General features: G+C 36.9%; 2 protein-coding genes and 1 non-coding gene across 19 annotated transcripts in view; 2 read left to right on the top strand and 1 right to left on the bottom strand.

Moving 5' to 3' along the window:
- PPFIA2 (PTPRF interacting protein alpha 2) overlaps positions 1–15,959 on the top strand; it is a 310,694-nt gene extending 294,735 nt beyond the window's left edge. For all 17 annotated transcript variants that reach the window (XM_027902167.1, XM_027902160.1, XM_027902158.1 and 14 more), the window contains 10 exons: positions 140–340; positions 2,416–2,478; positions 3,873–3,902; positions 5,427–5,602; positions 6,443–6,540; positions 8,333–8,508; positions 8,600–8,668; positions 9,603–9,762; positions 11,372–11,461; positions 14,534–15,959. In XM_027902167.1, coding sequence (XP_027757968.1) covers positions 140–340; positions 2,416–2,478; positions 3,873–3,902; positions 5,427–5,602; positions 6,443–6,540; positions 8,333–8,508; positions 8,600–8,668; positions 9,603–9,762; positions 11,372–11,430 — 1,032 coding nt within the window. In that variant the 3' untranslated portion in view covers positions 11,431–11,461; positions 14,534–15,959. The remainder of the gene's footprint in view (positions 1–139; positions 341–2,415; positions 2,479–3,872; positions 3,903–5,426; positions 5,603–6,442; positions 6,541–8,332; positions 8,509–8,599; positions 8,669–9,602; positions 9,763–11,371; positions 11,462–14,533) is intronic.
- A 1,598-nt stretch (positions 15,960–17,557) lies between these two features.
- LOC114067010 (acyl-CoA synthetase short-chain family member 3, mitochondrial-like) overlaps positions 17,558–27,093 on the bottom strand; it is a gene marked incomplete at its 5' end in the record, with an annotated part of 40,927 nt that continues 31,391 nt past the window's right edge. Inside the window, 5 exons of the mRNA XM_027902149.1 lie at positions 17,558–18,127; positions 18,398–18,573; positions 18,653–18,752; positions 23,323–23,445; positions 24,430–24,511. Coding sequence (XP_027757950.1) covers positions 18,062–18,127; positions 18,398–18,573; positions 18,653–18,752; positions 23,323–23,445; positions 24,430–24,511 — 547 coding nt within the window. The remainder of the gene's footprint in view (positions 18,128–18,397; positions 18,574–18,652; positions 18,753–23,322; positions 23,446–24,429; positions 24,512–27,093) is intronic.
- TRNAV-GAC lies at positions 20,113–20,184 on the top strand. Its single transcript has one exon. It is a non-coding gene; the product is annotated as a tRNA-Val (tRNA).

Here is a 27,093-nt window from a genome sequence, read left to right as displayed (position 1 = left end):
GGGGCTGTTCTGTGCAGAGCCAGGAGCTGGACTCGATGGTTCTAGTCGGTCACTTCCAGCTTGGGATATTCTGTGACTCTCATTTCATTTGAGAAATGAAAGCGGTGCTTTGGGTGAAATGTGTCCTTTCTCTCAACAGCTGTGGCTAGGTATGCCAGCGTGGTATGTCGCTGCCTGCCGTGCCAATGTGAAGAGCGGAGCTATTATGTCTGCTTTGTCCGATACTGAGATTCAAAGAGAAATTGGAATCAGCAATCCTCTTCATCGTTTAAAACTACGATTAGCAATCCAGGAGATGGTATCACTGACAAGTCCATCAGCACCTCCAACATCCAGAACAGTGAGTCCTGTTCAGCTAACTTTTTCTCCCCACTTCACACTGTAGGAGTCAGCAGAAAAACTTTTGTAATACTGGAGTGGCTCTATGGTAACACACACTTCACAATCAATGGGAACGACCTAATAGGAACTCAGAATGACCTGTTCATCACTTGATTGATTGTTGATTGCTGATGTTTTTCCTGTATCAGATATTCTTATTCTTTTGTCATACTGTTGATTATCCCTGATGTAATCTAAATGATCAATATTGAGCATTTTGTTTGTAATTTTGCCTGTATTTTTGCCTTTCTCTTCCTGCAAGTCTTCTGTACCGGCGTAATCAGATTGTGTTTATCTTTTTTTGTTTGTTTGTTTCTCTTTTTTTATTTCCTTTCTTTTGGGATTGAGGGTAGGCAGGAGTTGGGAGAAGTTATGTAGGAACACGGCTCTTTTGAATCTTGTTCCTATTCCCCTTTTTTGCACCCTTTCCAGTGTTATCTAATCTGAGTGAGCTGGCTTTAGGCTCTTCATGCTTTCAAGAGAAGAGGTGATTGGAGGTGTGAAGGGACCCATCTGGAAGGTGGAAGTGAAATGTGTGCATTCAGTAAGCAAGGGAAAGAGAGTGGCAGCAGATGAGAGAGGTGCAAGTAAAGAAGACACACAGAGATACAAGTCAGAAGCAAAAGGGGAATATATCAAAAAGAGCAAGGAAATAGGATAGGGGAGCATAAGAATCAATATGCTACAGATAAAAAAGCACCTTTTAGTTGAAAAGGAAGAAAACCAGGCCAAACGGGTGAGGAGAAAAAAAGAAGCAAGATAACAAAAGGGGAGTTTCATGCTGGGATATGGTGATGGTGATGGCTATGAAAGAAGTAATGGAGATGGAAAAAAAAAAGAGGCTTGATCAGATAGAAAACATGGCATAGAAGTGAGAGACATAGACTACTACTCATGTAGTGTAGCTCAGATTTCTACAAGAAGGATAATAATGTTAATAATAATAGTATTTATAGTTTGCAATATCATGTCTTCAGGAAATTCCTGGAGAATCATTTGGTGGAAACTAGAATTCAGATACTTTAGAAAGGTACCACATAAGCAACTGGGCAACAGGACTCTAATGTTGCTATTGATTGGTCTTTTATCTTCATGTTGATAGTGTTCTCTAAATATTGTACTTCCACATCTGACACTTTCTCCCCTGAAAATAGTTTTATGTGTCATAGCCATGGTAATACTATGAATTGCAATGGATTTTACTGAAGTAAGGCAAAATAGACTCAACATGACATTGAGTTACTACACAAAATTAATTTTAATTTTAAAAGCATATTTCAAAGCATAAAAGTATTTACACTTAGGAGGTGAGAGAACATTACATTCAAGCTAAAACCACACTTTTGCCTTGTCCTTTTTAATTCTCTCCGAGTTACTGTCAGCACAAAGCTGCCCTGCCCTGGAATGTGCATTTCTGAGTCCCAAGTCTTTCTATCTCCCCTCTTTCTCAGCAAAGGAGTTAATTTACCTCAACTCTCCAGAAAACACAGCAGACATCCGTGTCCTCTCCCTGCCTCATCTCATTGTCCTAGTAGTAATCTGATGCAAAACAACAGGATGAGGAAAAATAGTGAACAAGTGAATTCTCTTGACATTTTTTATTTACAGAAATATGGCAAAAGTAATTATTTAGATTACAATATGAGCATGTGATGTGTGCAGAATATTTAGACTGGAAAATCTTTGGGAACTGAAGCTTACCTCCAGACAGAGCTGTGAGCTAAAAGTTGTATTTGACAGTTGTTTATGAAATGCAGCTTTAATTATTATTCTTTCCTTTGTGGTGGTGCTCTGCCCGATTTCATCCATCAGTTCTAATTGAAATACTCCATCACATCTGTTCAGAATCCACTAATGGAAGACACAAAACAAGTTGTCTAAAGTTGTCTCTAGTTGCAGCTTGGTAGAGGCAAGAACGTGGTTGTGCTGATGGTGATGCTATGCGCTGTTAACTTACAGTGGTGCTGCCTTTCTTCTTTACCACTGCTTACCTAATGTGGATCCCACCTGCCTTCCTGCGGGCCTTGTCCATAGCCCTCAGGCAATGTTTGGGTGACCCATGAAGAAATGGAAAATCTTGCTGCTCCAGCTAAAACGGTTAGTCTTTCCACTTCCATTTAGAATGGTTTTAGTGCTCAAAAAAAGAATTGGCCTGTATCTGCTTTAACAAATGCCTTATCTTCTGTAGGATGCTTCCCAAGCATGCTATTAGAAAGTTGCAGGGAGTAATGAAATAGAATTTAAAGAGCAGTTACATAATCTGTCAGCAAAAGAATTTAAAAACTGTATAGCTATCACAAAAATTGTGTGACCCTAAAACCAGTATTGGAGTTTGAGAGTACATAATACTTTCAGTGCCAGGGTGAAACACCATTTAATGAAATGAAATTGTCACAGTTACACCTGCAACATTTCCACTGTACTCTGCTCCCTAATACCTCTTCTAAATATAGTTTTATATATGCTGACACAGAAAGAAATAAAAAAATGATTGAGGATGGTGCATTACACAACTTCATTTTTCATCAGTGCTGTGTCTTGCTTTTTGATTTTGGGTGCATTTGAGAGTGTAATTTACTGATTGATTTTTGTCAAATCTCTCCCTAAATACAAAAATAGTACTGGTTTTGTTTTTGGTTTTTTTTTACATGGGACATATGTTATTTTAAGTTTTGGGTTTTAGCATTACATCATAATAATTCTATAAGGATGCTTATAAAACATGATACAATCATACAGTGAGATCTCTGAAAAACTGATCTTCTATTTGGGAAACTTTATAGTCAGACCAGTCTATAAATGGTGGGAGAGGTACTGGACCTAAATTTGGATGCAATAAAGACTTATCCCTTAGAAGTTTATGCTTGTTGTAGTATTTAAAGTTTTATCATCAACACTAATGAAGCCAATTCTCTCTTTTTTTTTTTTTTATTTTAACTGAGTTAATTTCCAGTTTCATTATTGTTGGTAAAGATAAATGCAAATATAACACTGAACTGACCAGAAGTAGAGTTGATCCTGTTTGCCTGGCCAGCCAGAAAAACACAGTTTTGCCACAAAAAATGTTATGTAAAAAGGTCCTTTAAAATACATTCTCCAAAAGGCGGCTTTTTATTGTGAATATTTTAAAATCTAACTAGAAACAAGAATTGACATCTCTAATGCTCAGTTTATAAGTAAATGGTGGTGTTTTGATTGTGAAACCATGAAGTGTTTTAAATAATGCTTTAAAATTTCACTGAGATATAATGATTTTATACCGTGAAAATTCAGCTAGATTTGCTCTAGTAAGATCTTATAGGTTTGGTCTTGTAATTTTTCAGGTAGTTTAGTCCAGGATGTTGCCACTGACTGGAGTTATTTTGTCAGGTCCTTTTATTTGTATTTTTTTTTCATTTTTATTAACATATGTATGAAAAATGCATATTTTTATAACTAATTTTTATTGTCTTTTTACCTGCTTTACTAATTGCTTCCTGCTGATAATACAGAAAGAGTCTGAAGAAGGCAGTTGGGCTCAGGTATGACCTTTAATGTGATTTTTTTAAACTGAAAGTTAATAATAATGTAATTGAGTACATCAGTATGCATCTAGTATAGTATTGTGACAGCATTTCAATGGTTGGATTATGACATGTATTTTAGAGTTCTTCTAATACAAAGAATATATTCTCTGGGCCAGTTTGTTAGATAAAGCAGAAAGAGGTACGTATGCTGTGAATATTTGTCATTAAAAAAATTACTACATTCCAGAGGCATATTCTACCTCCCACTTAAAACTAGTAGAAGCATTTTTCCTCATTTTTGAAAATAGGATAATAAAATATGTCAAGAGTTTGAGAGCTAACTTTTCTAAAATTACTCTGAATTTTTTTAGAACAACTGTATAAATCACACCCAATATCAGTCTACAAATAGTCTTGTATAACTTAGTTAGAGTACCAATTAGCTATATTTTTAAAACTTCTTCCTTTCTAATATATACTCATTCTTACACAATCTTGCTGTCTTTACTGATGGCATTCTTTTTCTCTTCAAAATCTTACAAGAACGAGAGATAAGTGGACTATATTTTCCCCCACAGAAAAGGCTTGTACTGTGTAATTCATTTGTGTATAATGGCATTAAAAGCAAAATCAAAAAGTTAGGCTTGAAAGTAATGCTCAAAGCTGAGCATGATCCTGTTGAGGAAGTGTTAACCTTGCAATTTATGAGTTCTATGTTCTGTTAAGATTTGTAGTACAAAATAATTGACAACAGTGAGATGTAAAAATCTATTTTGCATCTTAATAGTGCAACTGGTGTAAAAATAGCTCAACGTGTGCGTTTTTTCATAACTCTCTTCTTCACCCTATTGAAATTTCAGCTGAACAATGAAGCCTGAATAGTAGCTTCAAGGAGGAAGCTGATTTGCTCCTATCTCAATTAATTTATTGGGCTCTACATATGATTTAAGGTTTAAGCCGTTCACAGCTGAAAAAGTCTCATTAAAATGTAAGCTTGCGTGTCAAACAACTGAAATTAACTTTTACTCTCAAAAGGACTACAAGTGTGTAACAATAATGTTTCATCAGATCGTATTTAGAAAATCCTATTCCCCCCTAAACAGTGACACAAACCTCTCTTGATTCTCTGGAGCCATGTTTGCATTACCAGGTTCATTGTAGGATTTTCCTGGCATAAATATTCTAGAAGGTCAGTTGAAAGCAAGTAAGATTATGAAACACACACAACGTTTTGATTGTGTAACAAGTTTGCTTGCATTTAAAACTCAAAACTGAAAAAAAATTCTTAAAATTTACAAAGTTAGAAAACAAAATGCAATGGGCAAAACTGCTAACAGTTTCACAGTGGCTCCCTCTTCCAATGTTAAATGTTAAAAGAGAATTTTTTTTTTTTTTAGATAGAATTTCTCTAAGCTAGGAAGTCTCACAAGAAATGAGCAGAGCAGACATACTCTGTTTTTAATCTATGGTGCAATCTTGAACAAACAAATGAACAAACTCAAGAATTTATTCCTTCTCTCCATTTTCTTTTCTCTGTAGACCCTGGCTTATGGTGATATGAACCACGAATGGATAGGAAACGAATGGCTCCCCAGTCTGGGCTTACCTCAGTACCGAAGTTACTTCATGGAATGCCTGGTAGATGCGAGGATGTTAGATCACCTGACAAAGAAAGATCTGCGTGTGCACCTAAAAATGGTGGATAGTTTTCATCGGTATGTTGGCATTAACAACTACACCTATAAGAATGCTTATGTGTCTGCTGTAGTGCTCAGGGCGGCACAGAATAAAACCACTTTCTGTTGCTCTGGTGCAGAAAACCACACAGAAAAGTGAGGGCTGACTGTCAGAAATCTGAATTGAGAGAGATTTGTTTAGTAATAGCAACCGCATGGCAAATATGTCTCTCAAAACCAAGATACTGATACAGATAAATTTCGTAATGAGCAGGGAACAATTAATATATCAATAAACCCTTTAAAATACAGAAATAGTAACAATTTAGGTCGTTTGAAGTATGAGAAAGTGTTAGACTAAGATTCAAAGCCCTGAGATCTCATAGTAATGAAAAGCTATTGTGTGTAGCACATAAAAGCTGTTAACAGTACAAGCAAATTGACAGTTGTTCGGATTACCTAGGGATATGCCAGGAAGCTAAACTGGAAATATGGGAATAAAGGTATTTAGACTTTAAGGTGAATGATGTTTATGTGACAAGAAGTGGATTTCTTTTTACTAAACTCTCTCATTTGTCATTTTTTTTGAGGCCTGGTTTGAGCCATTTTGTGGCTCACAAGGGCTGACCTTTTCTGAATACAACTTTAAATGCTTTGGGTTTCTTACACTAGAATATTTATTCAAATATACTTATTTTGGTTTTGTCCATTTCATTTGGGAAATTTTTGTAATGGTTTTACTCTCTCCTCTGTTCTCAAGATTTGGTACATGAGCACTCTGAAACGCCTCATGTGAAATGCAGGAAACACATCCTACATATGTTCCTATCTTCAAAATTATCTTTATTAACTCTGTAAATGTTTCTCTTTAAATAACAGAACAAGCTTGCAATATGGAATCATGTGTTTAAAGAGGTTGAATTATGATAGAAAAGAACTGGAAAAGCGAAGAGAAATGAGTCAGCATGAAATAAAAGGTGATAGCTCCTGGGAATGAGTACTGTGAATGTTTCTTCTTTTGAAGTTTGATACTGTTAACCCCTTGTCATGCCATTTTAGCAAAGCATTTAAACACGTGCTTTAAGTGAAACTAACGTAAGTCCATCTATTTTCAGAACATGTCCTAACTCCTTAAATTAAGCACAGTTAAGTACTTTGCTAAATTGGGGCTGCAGTTCCTAATGGCTGTTTGATACATACATTTTGCTAAATTGGATTTTGGGGACAGATTTTCTCTGAGCCTCTTTCCAGGTCAGAAGCGGACGACCAAACAGCCTGCAGCTCAGTGGGATGTGCTGGGGACAATGCTGGAAAATGGAAGTACTCAGGACCATCTCACTGTGCTCTGGCTTTTGAAAACCTTTGCCTTTGATTTCTTACATTGGAATGTATCATAGCAAATGTTTCTTGGAGGGGTGACCTCTGAGGCAGTTGATTGGTATTTAAGAATAGTTCCTAACAAAACTGGCCTTATTAGAAGATTTAATAGCTGATTCTAAAGATTTTTTCCATGTAAAGCTCTTTAGAGCAGTTGCAGGCTCCCTTCATGGTTCCTTTAATATATAACAGTTAGGGTATTTGGCTTTTTTCATTTATCAGAAATGAATCCTTTGATTACTTTGAGCATCTCTAGCTTAAGTGATTACAGCAGTTAGCACTTCTCAAGCACAATGCTGATTAGAAGAGCTAAAAAAAAAAAGGAATTAAAAGGGGGAATGGCTACAATGATGTTGTAGTGCTAGTGCTCAAGACAGATGACGGCACGCACTAATGCAAAGACTGCCTTGGATGTGCAGGCATCAGTGCCATTCACTGAGTGTGTCTAGCTTTAGGCTGACATAGGGGAGTTGTGTATTGGTCTCAAATTATGGTGTGGCTCCAGTGCTAGTCACTGCTAGGACAAGGGCAATAACCCACAGCCTCCTTCACCTCGTTGGTCAGTTATTCGTGGTCCCAGGAGAACTTTGGTCTCTGCCTGCCACGGTGTTTCAATCAATCCTGACCCCAAAGCCTGGGATGCTCCTGGCCAAGCAATGGAGAATACTGGCTCCCAGAACAGCTACTTTAGCTGGACCTCTAAGGGTTCAGGAAAAAGCCTCATCACTTAGTAACAGAAAACTCAGTATTATTTTCCCACTCACAACGATAAAGATCAGTATAAATAACTTTTTTTTAATCTTACAAGCAGGGTAGGCTTATTTCTTAGAATAGCAAATCCTCAAAAATGGGTTTTCTAGCTCATTTTTTGCCTCAGCTTTATAATTGCCATGGACCTTAACAATCCTTCCAGCTTTCTGAACTAAACATAGTTTTAGTCTCTAAAATTGTGAACTCATCATTTGCTTTATGACATGTTATAAAATGGTAGGTGCTGACACAACTCTCAAAATGTTTAATACAAAACTCTCCAGTGAAGCCCTGAGGAATGGATATTTCTCCTGTGGCCTTGCACTGTTGAACTGTAAAAACTTGCCTAAGAATTGAAAAGGGTATATATAGGAAGGAATTGCATTCTGGAGATGCCCTCTGGAAGCATATTTCTCTTTTGGAAACATTATTTAGAATAAACATTTAACTTGAAGATAGCTAAAATCACACAGAGTTTTTGAATAGGGCATATTAAAGTTATAGGAATGGTTTGTTGGAATTCCTTTTTTAAGAAATAAAGCAGTGTGACATCCCCAGTGCATGCACAGCTACATGCATGCACCTGTACAATTTGGAAGTTAGCAGGTATCAGGAGACTGACCTGGTGTTGTGTCCTTACAGATGTGCTGGTATGGAGCAACGATCGAGTCATACGCTGGATACAAGCCATTGGCCTCCGAGAATATGCAAATAATATTCTAGAAAGTGGCGTACATGGTTCACTTATAGCACTGGATGAAAATTTTGACTACAGCAGTTTAGCTTTATTATTACAGATTCCAACACAAAACACCCAGGCAAGTATGCTTATGCTACTTGTTACTCTGTACCCATTATTGTATTTTATTCATCTTCAACCATTTTAATTGTTTACTTTGGTATCTCTAGGCACGGCAGATCCTTGAGAGAGAATACAACAACCTTTTAGCACTAGGAACTGAAAGACGACTTGAGGAAGTAATTAATTTTATTTTAAGTATTTATAAAATATCACAGTGAAACATTAAAATTAAATTGAATGCATGAAGACACGTTAATTCTCACATTGTTAAAAAAGAGTCAGTTAAAGCTTTAAGAAAAAATTAGGAATGCCCATCAAGGGCCATTGTGGCTACATATTTGTATCACTTTTGATGCTAAATTTGGCACTGCACTCTTATCTTAAGATGAACTTTTCCAGAGAGGAAACGTGCAGAACATCCACAATGGAAGTTCTACTGGCCAGGGCAAGTGGTGGAAGATGTGTGTGGGCTGGATACCTGTGCAATCTATTCTTTAGGCCACTTACATTCTTTATTTAAAAATAAAGAAGAAAGAAGAAAAATAGATGTTCTGTTTGTTTCTTTTTTGTTTTTCGAAGTTCATATTAATCAAGTGCAATTTGGGGCAGTTATCTGGGATCAAGAATCTCAAATCCAATGATGGAAATTATTCATATTAATGTAAGAGTCCAGTGCAAAAGTGTTCAAGTCTTGGACTTCTGCATATGAGGAGAAATAAAACTTTTAAATACTTGCTGAAAATGTGAGATGCCTATGAATTCTGTGCATGCATATGAGTGTTTAATCCTTTATGAGCGCTTTATGTAAGCTGCCTAATGCAGTAGACACTGCACTGTCACTGTATTAAGAGAGTTCTACTTTAGGTGATACTAAATGCCTCAACTATATTGAGCCAGAGATTTAAGAAGAGTTTTGCACCCTAACATTTAATATTCTAAAGCATTTACTTTTGCAAGTGTGTCTCGAACACATTGCAGTAACTGGATGCAGTGCAACAGAGCAGGGTAGTTATTGTGGAATGCGTTTAACAGTGGGAGAGGCAGCACACAGCAGGATAATTAATCAAAACATTTCATTTTGCTTTATCAACTACAACTCTGTGTTGACAGAGCGATGACAAGAACTTCAGACGTGGCCCCTCCTGGCGACGACAGTTTCCTCCGCGCGAGGTTCATGGGATCAGCATGATGCCGGGCGCTTCGGAAACACTGCCAGCTGGGTTCAGACTAACCACAACATCAGGGCAGTCACGGAAGATGGCAAGTGATGGTATGCAGTCACTTTTGCACTTCCTGTTGAAAAGCAAGAGGCTTATCCTAGCATGCTAAATCGACTTCTAATGCATGTCTGTCTTGCACCACAACAACTGTGTTCATTTAACTGGGATGAACAGAGTCTGGGAGAGTTGAATTAGGGAATAGAAAAGCACCGAATTGTCATAGTATTGATTTTTTCAGGTTTGTTTTAGACTGTCAGTGTTTATTTAAAATACAAAAAGAAAGGCCATGTCACCATCCTATGTCTGCAAAGGAAACATTCGAAGAACAGGAATTAATTTACTAACTATCAACTAAGACTGCATATAATATTTAAGCAAATTTTTCAGCTTATTAGCCTCCCAGCAGGTGGAGTGTATTTTAGAGAATGAACTTAGAATGGGGTATCACCTCTGTTTTCCTATCTGACTTTCAACTTAGCCTTGACCAGCAAATAACTGAAGTTGCTAGCAGATAATTATCATCAGATGGGTAGTCAGCAAATACTGAATTTCTGACATTGAGTTATTGTATACCCCTCTTAATTTTCTCTGGAAATCTTTTAATTTCCAAAATATGCACGAACTCAGCAATGGTTGGCAAAGTAACAAGCATACATAATGCAACAAAGAAACATAATTAAAAAATAAATAAAATTTAAAAATCATTGTAAGAGAGCAAGGAGAAGGGACAAACCCCATCACAGCTATTCCTTTGGATATATGGAAGATAAAGCCAAGTATGCCTGCTTAAAGTTCTGAGAAGTATCACTACAAAGATTGGCCCATTTAAAATACTGCCATTTATTTCATTGTGAGAGAATTTAGGTATATGGATAGACTTGTCTCAAAGTAATTTAATGCACTGCTTGTAGTGATTACATTCTGTAACTCTTGAATGAACTTGGATGACAGTATTGGCACCTAAGTTCCATTAAAGCCATCTAAATTCCATTAAAGTTTCACCTTTAAAAAAAATACTTTATAGCTACAGTTACAGAACAAATAATTTACTGATTGCATCACTGAATTCCATTGGTTCCTAGCTCTCATGGCATTTCCGTGGCCCACATTATGTAGCAGCTAAGAACCTTACAGACATTCATGGATTTTATCTTCTAGCCATAATATGAAGTAGAAGATGATATTCCCATTTTACAGAAGGGCAATTAAGGCATAAGGGAGATTTAGTGATTTACTTGAGGTGTTCCAGACAGTTTATTCTTGAGCTGGGTACTGACTGAACTTAGTAGATTTAAAGGTAAGTAATTTTGAAGACCTACATCTTCATGCAGGATTTGGCCTCCTATCTCGAAGCACTAAGAATGCAATAGTATTTCAAAGGCGTGATAGGTAAGAGCATTAGGACTTACAACAAAATAAAGACAGAATTGAGTTTTAAACTATATTCACTTAATACAGATTACGGTAGCACATCAGACTTGAAGAAACACTGAGTTCTGAACTACGCTGTGCCCAGATGATTTCATAGAAAGCCACAGAACAATGCAACAGCCCCCCTTCCAGTGGGAAACAGATTGATATATTTTCCTCATGATCTTAAAGAGGTTCTGGTCTGTTTTCTTTATTTCTTTTTTTTTCTTTTTTTTTTGCAATTTCCAGTTGCTTCATCACGACTACAGAGGTTAGACAGCTCAACAGTTCGTACGTACTCATGCTGACAAGACCTAGCAAAGAAGCCAGCACTGAATTGTGAGTATTCATAAGGGACCATCATGAAAGCTCTTTGTAACCATACACTACACCCCACATTATCCAAGCAAGAGCCACCATAGAGCAGAGGACATAACTAAAGACTCACTGGCGTGGTCATTTCATCATGACAACAGTCTTAAGCTCAATCCAGTGATGCTACCAACCATAACATTTTGAAGAGATGGCAGTGAGCACAGGCAATGAATTTACTTTATTAGAACTCTTTTGAGTTCTACCATAAGCTGGGGTGGGAGGCAAAACTAGTAAAGCAGAAGATATTTACTTCTTTTTTTTTTTTTTTTTTTTTTTTTTTTTTTTAAAAAAAATTAAAGCTATGGCTCAATTTAGAACAACCAACTTGCTTAACACTAGAACAAAACTTCCCCATTCAGAAAATTTTGCAAAGTTATCTATTCCAGAAATTTTTGCACTTCTCAAGTAATTCAGAACTGACAAAGAAGGAATATTCTGAGCTGGATCCAACTCTGAATCAAATTTAGTACTGGAATTCATGTTGCATTTTTCACCATTTATCTTTTGAATATGGCTATGAATATCACAGATTAACTGTTCCAAAGTTCTGTGGAAATATAGTTTTCTACTTCATCACAAGTTTTGCAAAAAATCCCAACATGATGAGCATTTTCATCAGTATGGCACTATTTCATGCTAGTATTTTCTCAGTAAAACAGTTTTCCTTTTAGTTACATAAGGACTTGTAAGGGAGCTGGAAATAATATTTGGATAGCACCAAAACCTCACCTGACATCAAACATGGTTCAATTGTTGCATATTGAAGGCAAGACATGCCTGGATCTGCAGGAAAGTAGGAGGTTTTTTGTTTGGTTGTTGTTTTTTTTGTTTTAGATTCCCAAGACTGGGACAGGATTGGGGCCATCAAGATCTTATTAACTGCATAGGTTCAAAAAGTGCTTAGGAGTAGTAAATGATAACAGTGGGAACAGTAGATTGCTCAGGATCCTACTGATGACAGGAGCCTTAGTTCACAGATCTTCAGGAGACTGCAAGAGTATAAAACCTTAGTCTTAAAAAAGGGAACTTTCCTTGCTACCACTGAAAAAATAAGCACCAGGGGTGGGTTGGTTTTTTTTTGTTGATGTTTTTGTGTGTTTTTTGTTTGTTTGTGTTTTTTGTTTGGTTTTTTTTTTTTTTTTTTTTCTTAAAAAGGTAGTTTTAGCAGCTGGTCCTACAAAGATGACGATGAAGCACATAAATCATAGAAATCTTTTTCTGTGTATGTATGTATAGATTAGTGTGGTGTTATGTCAGCCAAGTCTTTCACTGGGTTCAGTGGTGACAGAAACTGACAGCAGAGGTGCGTACCTTTTCTCCTGTGTGCTTCAGAACTGTGTGCTGAAAGCAATAAAGTATGACCAAGAAATCAAGTTCAAACACCAAGCTATATATTAGGCCAACAGTAATGGGTGAGGTTTGAAGAGTGCAAAAAAGGCAGAAACTGAAATTTGATATGCTAACAAAAATTAAGATTATCTAAACTGTTTATTCCCACTATATTAAAAATCTTCTAAAAAGTAGCAAATGAAAACCATAAGTAAAGCAACTGACTTTTCTGGCACTATTATACCAAACTTAAAAATTTAAAGAAATTGCCTGCATCTCAAAGATGAATGCATAAGCAAGAACTTCTCATATGGGGGATATGATAAAGGACAACAGAGGAGTTATCAGAATTTTGTGACCACAGTTCCTGGGTAACAGTTTCTTCATGGAAGGAACTGATTGATACTTGAACAAAAGGGAAGATTATTCACACTTCTTGAAATTTTCCAGATCCAGCTTAGACTGAGACCAGACTTGTAACAACTTGCACCATCAGCAGCTGTGTTACTGTGGTGACTAACATATCTGCATGCATAGAACCACGGACTGATTCTAACTGAGCAGCAGAGGGCAGGGACAGCTGGATGAGCTGCCACACAATAAAGATATTTAAAAGATTCTAATATAATAAAGGAGAATATGCATACAAAGAGCAAGCCAAAAAGTGAGCTGCAAACAGACTGCATGTGGAAAAAATGCTCATGGCCTATGATCACAGCAGGCTGCAGATTCTTGCATTCTGCTGCTCTTACAGAGATATTCCCTTACAGAGGATGTCAAAGCCTTGTATTTCAAAATAATTTAAGCCAATAATACCAATTGGATACAACCTCACAGTGTCTTACAGTGTTTCTTCACAGCAGCTGTGAATCACTCATATGCTTTCAAATTGCATTTCAGGTGGGTTTTTTCAGACATTTGTTTAAACCACGACGAGCTGCCAGGAACCACGAACAGACATTCTCAGAACAGTTACATGAGCATACTGTGAGCAACCTTGTTCCAGTGCACCCTCAGTATCAGAAATTTAAGAACAATTAAGACTGCTGGTACTGGCCATTTAAGGTTGCAAAGTTTACCACGGAGAAGAGCAGAAAGCTTTCTGCTGTGGTGGATGTGTGTTGCCCAGCTGAGCATTTGCAATGCCACAGAGCCAGTGTATTTGGCACTCACACTGCCCAAGCTTTCCCAACGCTTTTCTCTTATAAACACTTGTCATCACCAAGTCAGAAGGCTCAATCAGGACAGTTTTGTTGCCACTGGCTGGGGTAATAGAACATACCAGTTTCACTTCTATTCTAATGAAATAGGAGATTTGGCAAAATCAACAATGTACTTTACAAATCCTCTTTGGAACCCTTCATTGGTAAAGACAGATGGGGAAGCAGCATTCCAGAAAGATGTGAATGATAATCTGGAAGCAGCTGGTCCATAGCAAAGAAATCATCAGGGTGAAAAAGGTAAATGCTAAAACTAAACCCAGTGTGGAATTAAGACAGCAAGAAAACAACTATAAATTGATCTAGGACAAAAATCAGTATACATTAGTAAAAAACAAATGCATGCCTCCCACAGATAATCAAAGCCCATGTTTTAGTAAAACATGCAAGGGTGTAGTTAGTGATATATTTTCTGTTGTCATTGCATCCTAGACCAAATTAGAATCAAAGAATCTCACTAATTAATGTTTATTTTTTTTCCCCTTAGATGTCATCTCTTTCTTCTACTTTACTTGAAGTGCACTATCACCACGTAGGAAAAGAGCATTAAAACTCTCTGCAAGAACAGGGTAATAAGGAAGAAAATACATAAGGTTTATCAGACAAACACATATGATGTTCCTTTCATGTACTGGTTAACTTAAGAATAAAAAATACCTAAATTACTACTAAAAAAAAGAAAAACAAAACAACCTCCCTTTTTTTCTCTCAGCATCTCTGTCATCAAAAATTTGGCAGTAGTGCACATCCAAAGCTTTTATCAAATGAAGCCACTCATCTTTACATTGTTCCATTTGTTTTATTGTAAAATACTAGACATTTACGTATTTACTGTGTATGTATTTCTTTTAAAATGTGTCTTATGTAAATGGATATAAATATGATTTTTTAAAAATAAAATCTATGGTACATGGGGTCTCAGTGCAAACATTTGACAATACAGTGTCAATAATACTGTTTGTATCTTTCCATTCCACCATTTTTACAGTTTTTGGATTGTAACAGTCAAATGAATATGTTTAGCAGAGTTAGAAGCTTCAATTGAGAAAAATCTGTCAATATTAAAAGCTGAACACCTGCCTCTGATGATGTATAATAAAATGACATAACCTGGAACTGGAGCCAAAATGGACCTCTAAAGACAAAATGGAAATGTCAGATATCTATAGAGAAGTACCATGATGGCTCACCTCTTAAAAACATACAAATAAACCCAGGAGAACTGTTTATAAAAAAAAAAAAAAAAAGGCAATTTAATAAAACATGATTTATACAAAAAACCAAAAACTTTCTTCTATGTTACCTGCGGACCAAGAAGAATCTTGCTTTACCAAGAGCCACCTTTTTGTTCCAGGATCTTGAAACACCAGCCAGCATTGGAAAAGTAAATCTAGTATTTGCATAGAATCAGATTCTTGTTTTCAGATATATTCAACAAAGAAAGACAAGAGAAGCCAAACCCCACCATTTCTTCATTCTAACAGTGCATTAGGCTCCTGTCTAATGCTATGCTTTCAGCCAAGATGGCCTTGCTGATACTTCACAGAAGTCAGTTTTATCAGAGGAAATAACTGAAAGACAGAGTGATTAATATATAATGTATAAAAGATTAGAAGAGCAACTATTACCTGCTGTGGCTTTATTTGGTGGTGTTATTGTTGTTTATTCTTTGTTTAAATGGGAAGTTTCAAAGTAAGACCTACTTAATAGTCATTTACCTATTTGCTATTTTTCTGCTGCTTGATCTTAGCTCAAGACCTGTCTTTTAGTTATTTCTTTTAGCAGTTTGATCTGCAATGTTTGCACGTACATAAACATTTGTTTTGTCTATTTTCATTTGGCAAACTTCGGTCAATCAGATGGTGAACAATTTTTCTCCCCCAATGTCAATAAAAAAAAAGAATTCAGTGCTATTTGTGTTTATAAGTCTATTAAGCTTGGTACATAGGAGCATTAAATTTGGAAACCAGATGCTTCTCACAGCTAAGCATAAGCACATTTTGACACGAACATGGTGTGAGTCACGATGGAGTTACTGTTCAGAATCCGCCACGAGAGGGAGCACTGAACTTGCTGATGGGTGCGATATGATGGCAGGGGTATAACTGTATAAAGCCAGGGCTCTTGTAAATACAGTTCCTCAGGCTTGGCCGACATCGTTGCTGATGTTCTTTCTCCCTCTTCTCCCTCAGCCTCCTTCTGGATTATTTTAGAGTAGAATATCACAAAGTAGAACAATGCAAACACCATTGTCATCGGTTGCAGTATCATCTAAATACACGTTCCCTTGTAAACACCCGCTTACATTTTACAGAATTTCTTTTGCAGCCCACACTGTCACAGCCCACACTAAAATTTAGGGGATGGGGTTAAATGAGATATGTTGGGGAAAAGAATGAGCCAGATCTTGTGACCAAAGCTGAAGTCATCCTGCCCCAGAAGTACTGTTAGCAAAGCACCCTGATGATTCTTAAAGCCATTAGCATTAACAGTCCAGCCTCTCACAACGTTTTACTCTCTGTTCAGATTGAGATTTGCAGCTACATTGAATAACTGAGTTGGGCGGTGGGTTGGGGAGGGCCCTACCTTATACAATGATTTGGCAAACAACAAGATCAGCACAGACTCAAGCTAGGCTGTTTTACTATATGAGTGTAGGCCTGGTTCAACGTGACTGGCTGTGCTGTGTGCAGTCCCTAGTGAAAAAACACAAGGACATTTTATGTCCTTATGTAGTTCTTCTGCAACTAGTAGAGCTCACCAACTCTACAAAAGATCACAGGCACCATCAGGGTATGGCTCACAGTAAGTAGCACCTACCTATCACCTTTTATATCCTACATCAATCTGTTGGTTTATTTCATCACTTTACAGGGATATCATCCTTAACTTTATCCACCAGCACACAACAGTATTTCTGGACTCTTTTGAGGACCTCTTATATATCAACATTATCTGAATGTACGCGTTGCTTATTGTTTCTTCCTCTGGAAAGCACTGTTGAGTTTGAGTAACTTTTCTGCTTTTAAACTTTTCTGTATACGCATATTTTTTAAAGCATTTTCACATTTATTGTTCAATTAAAAACCTGCAGCTTGAGAAATATGCAAAGAGTGTATCCTCCATCCCCTGGCTTATTAAGAACTCTGTAACTATTCTGAAATAGCCTATAAATTCCAGGATAAGCTGCTTAGCATCTGTATTTGCTAAATTTCTTGGTTACAACTACCTCAGCAAAAGCACATTCTAGTTATCCTTATCATAAGGGATACAAACCACAACAAAAAAATTATCAGAAATGCAAAGAGTAAGTGCCTGCCTTTATTTAAAATATGTGTGTATTATTGACTATTACTGTGGACAAATCAAGATTTCCACAGCCCTGAAAGCCAGAAAATATTTATCATATTAAAAAATGACACTTCAGAAAGTTAATGAGTAAAAAAATTATAGGAATCTAATTTACAGCAGAAAGTATAAGGGAAAAAAGAAATCACTGGAATCAAGAAAATTAATTTTTAAATTCCTAATTTTAGAAAAATTTATAAAACATAAAGGTTTCTAATTTACAAGTGAGAGCAATTTATGTCTTCAACAATTTTCACTATAGAATTCCTATTTACTGCTGTCCTCAGTTCATGACTTGCTTTTTGTAAGCTGTTGTAGCCAAACTCAAGTTACTGGTCACATTACACAAAAACGGATTGAAAGGTTACATGACATCATATAAATATATATATAATATTCCCATGACTTCTCCCCTTAAGACTATAGAAATGTATGAATTCTGTGTGCAATTTTCAGCCATCTTCATAACCAGCATATATTCACAACATGCAGAGACTTTACTACGTGTCACTGGCTGTGACAAGATGGTAAAGAACACAGTAGTGTTTCTGCAGTGAAAACATTTTGTCCCAAATCACGACTAGTTTTTAAAATATGGTAATCTTAACAGAAAGTGTCTTTGTATACTTCTGTAACTGAAATGTTTGTTATTGATGTATTAACCCATTTATTTTTTCTTGAGCAGTTCTTCAATGTGTTTAAACACACTAGCATCTTCAATGGTTGGTGTTATCTGAAAAAGAAGAATATATAGAAGCATGTGAGAATAGACTGAATTTCATTCAGAGATTCTTCTAAATCTAGCCTTCAAAAGCAAGCAACAAAACAGAATCTGGAAAGCTCTGCAGCATAAAAACCTTTTCGGTAAGCCACAGTAGAAATAAAATATACTACCTTAAATCATGGGCCAGTTACAGAACAGTCGTGAGAATCAAAACCATAATGTTGTGCCTTTGGGTGTGCACATGTGCCTAATTCATTAAAGCACACATCTCCAACTTGCCTTGTATGGCTTTCCACTGACAAGTGCAGAAAGAGCTGAACGTGGTATCTTGCCAGAGCGTGTTTTTGGTAGCTGTTTCACAAACATCCCCTTCTGGAAAGCTGCTACAGGGCCAATGTTAGTTCGAACTTGCTCAACAATTTCATTCAAAATCTTATCCTCTTCTGTCTTTATACCTGGTGAAGAACGTCATATCCTTTACCTTTTCTGAGACTCTTGCAAGTCTTAATGACATCAGTATCAGTGAGCTCTCACCTTGTCTCAGTACACACAGCGCAAATGGAACATGTCCTTTTAAAGGATCCTCCTGGCCTACAACAGCACAGTCTGCCACAGCAGGATGGAAGAGAATACACTGAGGAATAGAAAACAGAATTAAACTGAACTAATAATATAATAGATGAACATTTCAGTGAAAAAATTCCACAGTCATGGACATTTAACATAGTTACTTCTTATATTTTGACAGCAAAAGGTATTTAGTCAGTACACCTCAGGATTCCAATTACATGTGTTGCAGATGTATATGAGTGTTTACTTTCATACATACAGTTCCATGTATTTCTCAAACAAACACAAGAAGTAAGAACTACAGAAGCATAAGACAGAAATCTAGAACAAACCAAAGGCAATTTCTTTGGAAGAGTATCACATCTTTGGTTTTTTAGTGAGATCTTTGCTGGAACAAGTAACAGTAGTCTAACATTATAATTAACCTGGAGTTAAATGCATGGGGTAAGGACCAAAACCACAGAAGCACTCCTATTACAAAGTCATATTGGTTTATTCTCTCTGACTCATACCTTTTTTATTCTTTGCTGCTGTAAAGGCATAGTTTCAACAAAGGCCAAATACAGGCCCAGCCTCAGTTTGCAGCCAGCCTAGCTCAGTTCTCTCTCTTGGAAGCATTAGGTCTCAGCCTCCTGAGACAAAAAAGACAATTAAACCAGAGCTTCCCTCCTTCCCAACGCACGTTACACAATATCACATTGACAAAAATACCCCAAATTCTCTTTTAGTTAAGAAAAGTAAGACATTCTCTCTTCCTTCCAATTAGCTAGCTGACGTTCTGACTTCCTGGAAAACAGTCTCAGTACATACCAAGATGTGTGTCACCAAGTCTGGGGCAAAGCTGGGCTTAAGATGCCAAGAATTGTGAATCCTCTTCCAAAGTGACTGGCTATTTTCATGTAGCTATCAGTGTGCCTTTGGGCATCTTGCTGTCAAGAGTGCTTTTAGCACTTTTCAGTCCTCTGGACTCAACTACAAAGAGCTAAATATGACCCTACACAGAGGCCACATCATGTGCATACAAGGTCTATGTTCTTGCTAACAACTGAACTTCACATACTGTGTTGTCAAAATCCAAGGCAATGGGATGACTAAATTTTAAGAATAAAGGCCTTTTTTTGGTTGTTTTTATTAAGCAGGAATATCACATTTCTACTGGCTACTCATACAATGGCGTGAGAATGAGGAAGACAGGAAAAGTACACAGAAGACAGAGAAAAAAACCTGAAGAAATGGAAAGCTGAACCACTATTGTTCCAATTAACAAAAGGAAGGCTCTTGTTGACCTGTTTGTGAAACCAATGGGGAAGGAACAATTCAAAGGGTTTCCTATAACCCATCCCGGAAACAGACTTCACCATCCTTGAGGCATTATAGTCAGAAAGGAGGAACTGGCTCTATGTGTCATACATGCACATAGGGAGCCCCCGGTGGTGTAGAGGAAAACACACTGCACTGACACTGCAGAGACCCGGGTTCGATTCCCGGTCGGGGCCCCTCCCCGGGCAGATGGAGCTCGTTAGCCCTGTAAGGCAATCCATCTACGTCCTGAGGACCTCGCTGCCACCGTCCAAGCGTGCTTGGCCCCGGCAGATGAACCTCAGGATTAAAGGGTGGGCTCAGTTCTGCGCACACTGTGTCTCACCTAAAAAATCCAATGCGCAGGCTGGAAGGTGGAAAGACCTTCCCCGGTTCTTCGTTCGCGAAGAGACTGGCCAATACTATGTTTACTACATGTATACTACAACATACACCAAGAAGTAAGCATTTCTAGCACACTTTGTTTGTCAGAAGCTATACTCACTTCACAAACTATGATCCTAGAAATATCCCATGTGAGAAAAAGGGCAAATGGAAAACACTGACCTTAATAGTAGATGCTTAGTCTATCAAAGTACAAAAGCATGACCATTTATGCACAGCTTTTGCAACTGTATATTTTTCACAGGAGTTAAATAGGATGTGCACCAGCTACATATACAACAGTGGGTTGGGCTTACCTGAGAATTAGAAAGGCAGAGGAGCCTGCTAGAATAAAAGCTGAAGCTAAATATATACCTCTGCATTTGAATTCAGGTGCAGCCTACTTTTTCCAGAAGTCATTGTAACCACACTGACAAATCATACAGGAACGAATCTTACGCAACTCCAAATCTCTATGGTATTTCAGTGCATCACATACACTTAATGCACTTTGGTCACTTCTAGGCCAGAGCCTCAATAATGCATTTCTTTCCTGTTTTGTCCTCTTGACCCTGGCCACAGGAACTTGAGAGCCATAATGTAACAACAACAACAAAAGGAAAGGAAAATAAGGGAAAGAAAAGAAAAACCCAAGGAATTATGGAAAAGTAGATAGTAAGGTCTACCAGTGGAGTATTGTTTTCCATAGGAATGCAGGAAAAAGGTCTGCAGTAACCTCATGTTACCATTAAATATCATAATTACCTGCCAGGCATCAAGAGATGCCAAGCATCTCTACCTCTAAGGTAGAGACTTAAGTATTGCCAGCTTGTTCTGTAGTAGCTTGTTTTGGCCATTCCAGACTGTCACTTATTCATAAGAATGTGATGGTTAGCTGGAATATTGCAGTTAGTAGTATTTTTCTTCAGTCTATCCAAAATGCTATCAACATGTCTTTGACTTTTCAAATGCTAACTTCAAATGACTGAAATTAGTAATTAGGAACAACTATAAAAAATTAGTAAATACTAATTTGAAAATTATCAAACTTTGAAAAACAACTAAAAATGACAGAATCAGCACTAGACATTTAAGAACTGTTTAAAAGTAATAAAAAACTTAAAGTGAAATGGCTTTCCTGGAATGATCACTGGGCAAATGAGGAGCAGACAGAAACACCATGATCAGGAAAGGGATTTCTCATGCTAAATTCCTCATTTTCAAGGCTGTTGCCTCAGATAGTCAAGATTCAACTTAGGTGCTTTTCAGAATGGGGCAGGAAGTGACACCATAGATTTACAGAAAAGAGTCAGATGGACCAAGACAAGCTGAGGCTACCATAATGGTTCACCTTCACTGACTGGCAAGGTAAACACAATACTTACTGCATTGCATAAACATGGAGCTCTAGTGGTATTAATAGATACCTTAGACAAAGAAACCAATTGTTTAGAACATAATAAAGCTGAAATACTTAGTCAAAGCATTAACAAAAAACTTGTTATGCTTGTAATGCAGCTAAAATGTAAATGCAGATAAAATACTTACTTGACAAGGTGACTGTCATTTAATTAGACGGCAATTCAATGAACCTCTAATTCTGTATTTACTGATCTTACTGAGAAGCTCATAGTGGTCTTCTTAATGCTTTCTCATTTAACTACGCTGGGCATACATTAACACCACTGTTGGTTTTTAGCTTTGTTCAAAAAGGTGAATAGAAGAGCTTCTAGAATGTCAGAGTGATGAAACACTTTTTTGTTTCTAGGGGAAAGACCTAACTAGCAGGCAGACAAACAGACACAGATGAATACAAAGGTAATACAGCAGAGGAGGTGATTCAATTAATCTTTTGTTATAGCAGTTTCAGATTCAGGCTGAAGCAAAGAAACAATGCCCAGTTCAGCCCCTGAGGGGCTGAGATTCCCTGCTGCACTTTAGTAGGGCAACACAGAAACTGATTTCTAAGGGAAAGAGGCTTAAGCAGACTAAAAGCCACCTTTATGTGAGTCAGGGCAGCAGCTGGTTCAGCTCTCTGGCTGACCAATTCTCAATGGACTGACTATATTTATCTGAATTTGTTCATTTCTGTTTAATCAGAATTTCTTCTAAGTTTCCTAGCCTTTAAAAAACATAGTCACTAGCCAAACAGAAAACAAAAAAATCACAAACAAAAAAATTACTAGTTTTGATTCAGTGAACAGTTAAATTAAGAGTTCTTGTAAGTGTATTTTTTCCTTGTACATGCCCAGCACACCTTTTCCTATACCCCCTGAATAAGCAATTGATATGTCATCAGGGAAATTTGTAACTGACAATCAATCACAGCAGTTCCAGAGAGGTGAGTGAACAATGATATGAAATTCAGACACTATTATGAACTGCACTATTTTCAACTTTTTTGAGTTCCATGACATTAATGACTTTCGATTTAACAGCAGGTTTTTTTACAGAAATTTTCATTGTTCATTTAGCACTGCTCATACAGCAAGAGACAAAACAGCTGTCAAGAAACTGTGAAGGAAAGTCTTCAAATCAAGAAATGTGAGTCTATGTGAAAAGAATTCAGCCAACACTGAGCACTACATTTTAGGAATAAAAGTTTCTACTCCTCGGTAACTACAGTAGTTGGTGAAATTACTTGGCATACTGACTCTGTATTATCTTAACATATTCCCAAAAAAATACGTTATCAGAGCTAACAACTATGCTTCTCATATGCCTGTCTTATCAATCCCATGGTACAACCTGCTTATTACTGGCTAAATTTATTGTGTTCTGGAAAACACCTTAATAGGAAGAATCTGAAATACGAAATGCTTTGGTTAAAATATCAGTGGAAATGAAAACAAAAAGAGCAGAGAGAATATGAAAGATTTTTGTGAGATTTCCAGTCTCAGCTTGTTCTATTCATCTTTCATTCTTCTATTTTGCTGTCAGGCAATGCTAACCTCTTCAATCGCACCTGCTGAAATTCTGTGTCCAGCAACATTGATCACATCATCAGCTCGAGACAGGACATATAAATAGCCATCTTCATCCATATAGCCAGCATCCATAGTATCATAATATCCCTAAACATGGCACAATAAAAAATAAATTCAAAAAGAGTACTAGGAATACCCATTAATTTACCACGAAACCAGCAACAAAAAAATCAACCCTTTTTCACATTAAATATGCTTTTGGTGCTTGAAAGATTTAATTCTGTAATATTTTTCACTATTTTTATGTCATAATATGCCATGCAGCTCCCTTTCCAGAAGAATTTTATAGTCTTTGTTAATACAGAACAGAAAACAACAGATAAACCTGGATTTCTTTCCAACTCTGCTTACTTTGATCCCTGACAGCTTGGAGGAGGATGTTGCCTGGATCCGCGCAAGGAGAATGGAATTGTTACAATATGTTGTCAAACTGTCCTAAAGATATTCCTGTTTGCTGTATCCAAACATAAATAATCATTGCGAAGCAACTGCACGCAGGAAAAAATTCATCTGACCAATTCACTCATTTACTTTTATTGATCCAAACCTTCCATTCAGAACATTTGCACAGAGCCAATCTAGTTATTTCTACAAGGAAAGGACGAAGCCAATCCTTGGATAGTTCATCTGACAAGAAAACATAACTAATGAAGTAAGGAGCCTCCAACATATTTAGGTGCACAGCGGACAAGTGTGTATTTTGGACTGACACCAAGCTAGCATGACTATATGTCAACAGGAGTACTATATTTGAAGCTATGCTAGTCTAAGGTTGCAGGCCTATATCTTTTATTAGATCAAATTACATAAAATGGCTTTTTGGCTCAGAAGTTTGAGGTTTACTTCTTCTGCTTCAGATCTTAAAAAACCCACAGTATGCCCAAGGGCTTAAATTATAGATGAAAAAAAGTTTTATCTTGAAATGCTTTTAATTGTATACACAGGTATCAAAGATCTCCAATTAAATTAAGATATGACAATTTATGATAAATGGTTATCCAGGTTAAATCTATTATCATTCAGTTCTGGAGGATTACCAGAAATTTATATAATTTATTTCATAATTCTTACGGGAAACTTTTGGAAATATAACTTCTGGAATGTTTCTTCATTTTCCCAAAGACCTGAGAATGCTCCAGGAGGCAAAGGCAACCTTAAATTGAAAAGAACAGAGGGAAGTAGTAAGAAATACAGATATAACAAGTACAACTCATGCTCTCCATTCATACTTGATATTCAGATAAATAATCATTGTTTATACCATCAGAAAACAGTTCAGCTTAATAATATGCTGATAACATAAAAAGACCATATATTATTGTGAACATATGCATATAACTCTGTACTGTATCCAGACCTTACCTTTTATATTATATAAGCCCCTCAGTAAAATAATGTTTGGTGTAGTAAACACCATATACTGCACTACAAATATGTTAACAACATTCAGCTTTCAACATTTCTAAGGATTAAGAATGTCAGAAATGTGTGCATATGTGCTATGATACAGGCAATTCCATTATTACAGGTATCTTTTTCTCGAACACCCATCACAATTCACACGTGCATAGACAGATGGATTATCAAATACACAAATCTTCTGTTTCTGTAAAAAGGTTTAGCTCAAAGAACTTCAACCATGAGAATATGACTAAAAATGCTTTTCTTTTATATTGAAACTGTGCTCAATATTACTGGAAATACTGGAGGAGTTCTTTGAAAGTATACTGATTAAGAAGTGAAGCTGAAAAAATTCTGGATTGCTTTATTTGCTGAGTTTTGAATGCACACTATACACCCCTTCATCAGTTAGCAATATGGGAATGAGAAAATATGGGACATTTCATATACATGTCTGTCAGAAGAAGAGAAGCTGCAGAAGCCTCAGCTAACAAACAAGTGGTTGTTTCTTCCTTCAAATCTCTAACAGGATTAAACACAGATTTCTTCAACTGCCTAAGAGAGACATATTCAGGCATATTAACACAAGTTTTATCAAGTTTACCCCTAAGGACAGAGAGAAAATGATCATGTAAGCAAACATATTTATTCAGATAAAATCATAAACACCCCATACAGGTTTTACTAGCATATGCCTGCATTCCTAACAAGCAAAAATTTAGCTAGAGGTATTTTATTTTCTATTGATAGTGTCCCTGTGACACCTGAAGGCAACATCTCTAGCAGTGAAACACTTCTGTAGCATAGCAACACCGGTATCATTATAAGTCTCCAGTGATGTTCAGGCCACAAGAACGGGTGCCACTAGCTCTGTGACAGGTACATTTCTAACACTGTATTTACAAAAAGAATAGTTATCTATCTATCTATATACACACTAATCCTAAGTATGGCACAAATATAAAAAGGGGCAGTGTTCCCAGTATGCCATACGATTTTTACATAAATCGGGGTATAAATAAGAAGGGAGGAGAGGTCTTCGCTCTTCTTCTCTTCCGGCAAGGTTTGGGAACAGTGGGTCCCTGCGTTGGTCTCGCTTATCTAAGGCTGAGGCCTGTGGCATCCAGTGGCCTGCCACGTGGAGGCTTGGAGAGTGCTGGTCGTGTCTGCCAATCCTACTTTTCTAAGGGACATGGTGAGATTTGTTTTACTAGTTATTGGGTTTGATTGCGTATATCTGCTCTGTGTCCCTTTTTTGTCTCCTTTTGTTCCTTTTTCCCCTTTCCCTATCCCTTCAGGGGGTGTTTGGATTCCCTTTTACTGTACACATAGCATCTTAACTGTATATAGCTGTAATATACATAAAATATATATTGTTATATAACTAGTTTGATTTCGGGTTTTTTTCAATTTGCATAGTTCTTTGCCCTGGGGGAAGAAGGGAGGGGGAAGGGGGGGCTGCTACTGGGGGTTTGGGCATTTGGCAGGGAGCCAGGCCCCAACCATCACAATGGTTTAAAAAGTACAAACTACATTGAAAAGGTTGTATCATCCAGTAATGGTTCAAATATCTGATTTTTTACAATCCTAGTTTTTTCAGCTTAATTCAGCTCAGTTAGAATAACAGAATATGCTGCTATAAATACTACTTTATCTGAGGGCTCTGGCTCAACATGTCCCATAAATCACATTCCTTGAAAGTATGGTTAAGAAAGTATGGCCAGAAATGACAAGACACTTCCCAGGTAGTCACGCAGGGTTCAGAAAGGCGGCTTGGCTTCTGCCCATCTGGAAGGAATTCACTGCCCTATTTTAAGCTTTTCAAGCTTAGTAAGCATCTCTGTGGTATACAAACATGACCTATACAGTGTTTGCTTTGAAAAAAAAAGACTTGAAAAACAATACATTGATCCTGACATTTATGCATTTATGAATTTAAAAGAAAAAAATTCTCTTGCTTAGATTCAAGAGAAACCACTAGAGAATGGCAGTTGCTATGGTTGTTGCCTGGTTGCTAATAGCATAGCAATTTATAACAGCCTCAGTCATTGCAAATTTTGCACTTTAAATTTATTTAGCAGTCTGAAACATCCTTGTGATGGGAGAGAAAGAACAATTCATATTGATAAAGTCCTTAATTTCCCCATAGCTCTATTCAGTACTTTGCAGTTAGTCATTCAATAGAAAAAAAATTACTGCTGAAATCAGAAAAGCATTTTACTTTCTGTAATTGTTTAGAAATCTAAACATCATAGTGTGTAACATATCACCAAAAATATAATGCTTGCTCCCACCATTTCATTTTGTTCTATTTGTTCAGATTTTTTTTTTGGG

This window comes from Empidonax traillii, unplaced genomic scaffold (assembly GCF_003031625.1).
Source record: "Empidonax traillii isolate 1590-97213 ecotype Southwest subspecies unplaced genomic scaffold, ASM303162v1 scaffold846:size362177, whole genome shotgun sequence".
In the NCBI taxonomy this organism is placed as follows: domain Eukaryota; kingdom Metazoa; phylum Chordata; class Aves; order Passeriformes; family Tyrannidae; genus Empidonax; species Empidonax traillii.
This window is presented reverse-complemented; position numbering and strand designations above follow the sequence as displayed.